General features: G+C 42.5%; 2 protein-coding genes across 2 annotated transcripts in view; both read left to right on the top strand.

Moving 5' to 3' along the window:
• pofut1 (protein O-fucosyltransferase 1) overlaps window positions 1–1,040 on the top strand; it is a 7,445-nt gene extending 6,405 nt beyond the window's left edge. Inside the window, exons 6-7 of the mRNA XM_014016323.1 lie at window positions 215–457; window positions 521–1,040. Of these exons, the coding sequence (XP_013871777.1) occupies window positions 215–457; window positions 521–715 (438 nt within the window). The 3' untranslated portion in view covers window positions 716–1,040. The remainder of the gene's footprint in view (window positions 1–214; window positions 458–520) is intronic.
• A 665-nt stretch (window positions 1,041–1,705) lies between these two features.
• kif3b (kinesin family member 3B) overlaps window positions 1,706–2,893 on the top strand; it is a 9,242-nt gene continuing 8,054 nt past the window's right edge. Inside the window, exon 1 of the mRNA XM_014016320.1 lies at window positions 1,706–1,928. The gene's annotated coding sequence lies outside the window, so the exon portion shown is untranslated. The remainder of the gene's footprint in view (window positions 1,929–2,893) is intronic.

Raw genomic sequence — 2,893 nt, 5'->3', positions numbered from 1 at the left:
ATGGTTGATGGATAATGGATGATTGATGGATGGATGGATGGTTGATGGATGGATCGATGGATGGTTGATGGATAATGGATGATTGATGGATGGATGGATGGTTGATGGATAATGGATGGATGGATGGATCGTTGGTTGGTTGATGGATGGATGGATGGATGAATGACAGATTAATCAAATTTGAACACCTCCTTCCTGATTCTCCCTCCTGCAGCAAAACGCCTGTAAACTTCTGGACAGCGGGGAGGCGGGGCCTCACTTCATGGCCTCCCCTCAGTGTGTGGGCTACAGCCGGCAGACGGCCCGCCCCCTCACCTCCACCATGTGCCTCCCTGACCTGACGGAGATCCTCAGGGCCGTCAAACTGTGGGTGAAGAAGACCTCGGCTCGCTCCGTCTACATCGCCACCGACTCGGAGTCCCACGCCGGCGACATCAACAAGCTCTTCAAGGGAAAAGTGTGTTGATCTGTGGTCCAGGTTTTGTTTTTTTCAGGTCTTTAGTTGTGCTTTTCTCTGCAGGTGGAAGTGGTGACTCTCCAGCCGGACTTGGCCCAGATGGACCTGTACGTCCTGGGACGAGCCGATCACTTCATCGGCAACTGCGTCTCCTCTTTCTCCGCCTTCGTGAAGAGAGAAAGAGACGTCCGTGGCCTGCCGTCCTCCTTCTTCGGCATGGATGAGCCCGGGAGAGCGAATCGCAGAGAAGAACTCTGAGACGTTCGTGTCGTGAACATTTAATGCTGGAAGATAAAAAACTTGGGGGGGGGGGGTGGTGTTAGAAAAACTTTGATACAGTACGTGACGAAGCAGCTACACGGAAACACTTCTGCCTTCTTCCTGGTTTATTTTCTCCTGATTGGGGGAAAAAACAGGATAAACTACATTTAAAAAGACCAAATGCTGATGATAAACCCAGTATTATCACAACCTTTCATTTATGTAACATGCACCTTGTCAAAGACTGATTACATTTTAAAAAATGGTTGTTTAGGTAGAATTTTACATTTTTGACCAATAAATCTGTAGTTTTTTAATAAAACTAGCAGCTTCATTTGATTTTGTTTAAAGTTCTGTTCAATTATTTGATTTACTGAGATGTTTAACAACTGTGACCAAGCTGAAGCAAAACCAGAAGTGGGGGAGGAGTTTAAGTGTTAAAAATAAAAACACTGCGGCACATCTTTCCGGATGAAAACTAWGTACCGTAATGACTAGAAAACCTGCGCAATAAGTAGCTGAATCATTCAGGATCTGCTCCTAACCAATCTACCGTCACATTAAACAGTTGATGAAAACCGGCGTGGGAGGTTAATGGTTCGATTATTGTAAATGTTTAAAGGGATGCCAATAAGTGGAAAACAAGGGTCGATAGAAGGTACTTTAATTCTGATTTTAAACCAGGTAAAGGAGACGTTTGAAGAAATACCGTAAGTGTCAGAAGAGAAACGCAATCGGTGACTAAAGGGTCTGCTCGTTAGCGGTTCACCGGCGCATAAACTAGACGAATGTGCCAGCAAGCTGCCACGGAGTTTAAAGATTAAATAAAGCCTGCGGGATGACGTATCGCTTTAGAACACCTGTTAGACCGACACGACTCTTTAGAGTGATGTAAGCGTACTGCGTCAAAAATAAAACAAACAAAATACGGCAAACCGTCTCGAGCATGATCAGGTGATTTGCGTTCCGCGCCGGTACGTGCGCCGGACACTAAACGGTGCGGACCCAGTTGTTGGCTCATCGACGGCTCACTCTCGGGGCAAAGTGATGTGAGTTCTGGATTAACGAACCGGTAACGACGCCGTTTTGTGCGGGTCATCGGTTCAGCAGCTGCGTTCCGACGAACCGGCCGGCCGGGCAGTCTGCCAGGCCGGGCCACTTCGTATTTCTGAGGGAGACATGCATTCGAGTCCGGACGAGCGTTAGCCAGGTAATGCTAACGGATTTGTAGCCGAGGTTACCGCCGCGGTGTTTGCTGTTGCTAGGCCGGGTGTTGTGGTCTCATTGTGGGCTGGATTTAACCAGAGCTAGTGGCTAGCCGAACCGCTAACTTTTGACAGCTTGTTCGTAACGTTAAACGAGGTTAATATGCGTTTTAACAGATAAATAAAGCTAACTAAACGACCTGACATCGTTCCTTTTATCACGTTAGTTTAGTTTTTATCAAATTTTGAGGTTGTGGCTGTTTGGATGATGACTGGTTCTGATGCTAGCTGTATCATAAAAATTAATCTAGCTTAATTTAAGGCTCTAAACTGCTCCTGCCTGATTATATTTACCTTTTTTACTGTGAGAAGAACAGAAACCGTATTCATTCAGACACTGTGGGAATAATAATCCATTAAATCATCAGAAATCCTCATCCTGTCTCATTTATTTACAMTCTAATGCAGTTATGTTTAAATTTGGGATTATCCTACCCGTCTTCTAAAATCCAACATGTAATTTTGGCTAATATTAGCAATCAGCATTGATAGTTTAAAGGATAAGGACTAAAATTGCATTTGTCATCTACTGTAAATATTTATCTTTTGTTCAAAGATGGACATAGCATCATTTTGAGGTTTTGCTCTAAWAAATAAATCTGCTTTTCTATTTTTAAAAGTGCCAAATTACTATTTCAGCAATCTAATAGACTGTTAGATCATATTTTCAGCTACCTATATTACAAAAATAAACCTTTGATCCATTCTCTCTATCTTATGCTGCTTATCTGTTGTTTGGTCTGTGAGGAAAGAGATACAGGAGAGAAAATAAAACCACACTTTTAAACACAAAAAATAGAACAAATGTTTTTACAAGAGATTGTAAGTTAGACGTTAAGCCTAAAGATCTAATTTGTAGTTTTTATTATTATTATTATTATTATTATTATTATTATTATTATTATTGAAG

The sequence above is a fragment of the Austrofundulus limnaeus genome, unplaced genomic scaffold, assembly GCF_001266775.1.
Source record: "Austrofundulus limnaeus strain Quisiro unplaced genomic scaffold, Austrofundulus_limnaeus-1.0 Scaffold142, whole genome shotgun sequence".
Taxonomy (NCBI): domain Eukaryota; kingdom Metazoa; phylum Chordata; class Actinopteri; order Cyprinodontiformes; family Rivulidae; genus Austrofundulus; species Austrofundulus limnaeus.
This window is presented reverse-complemented; position numbering and strand designations above follow the sequence as displayed.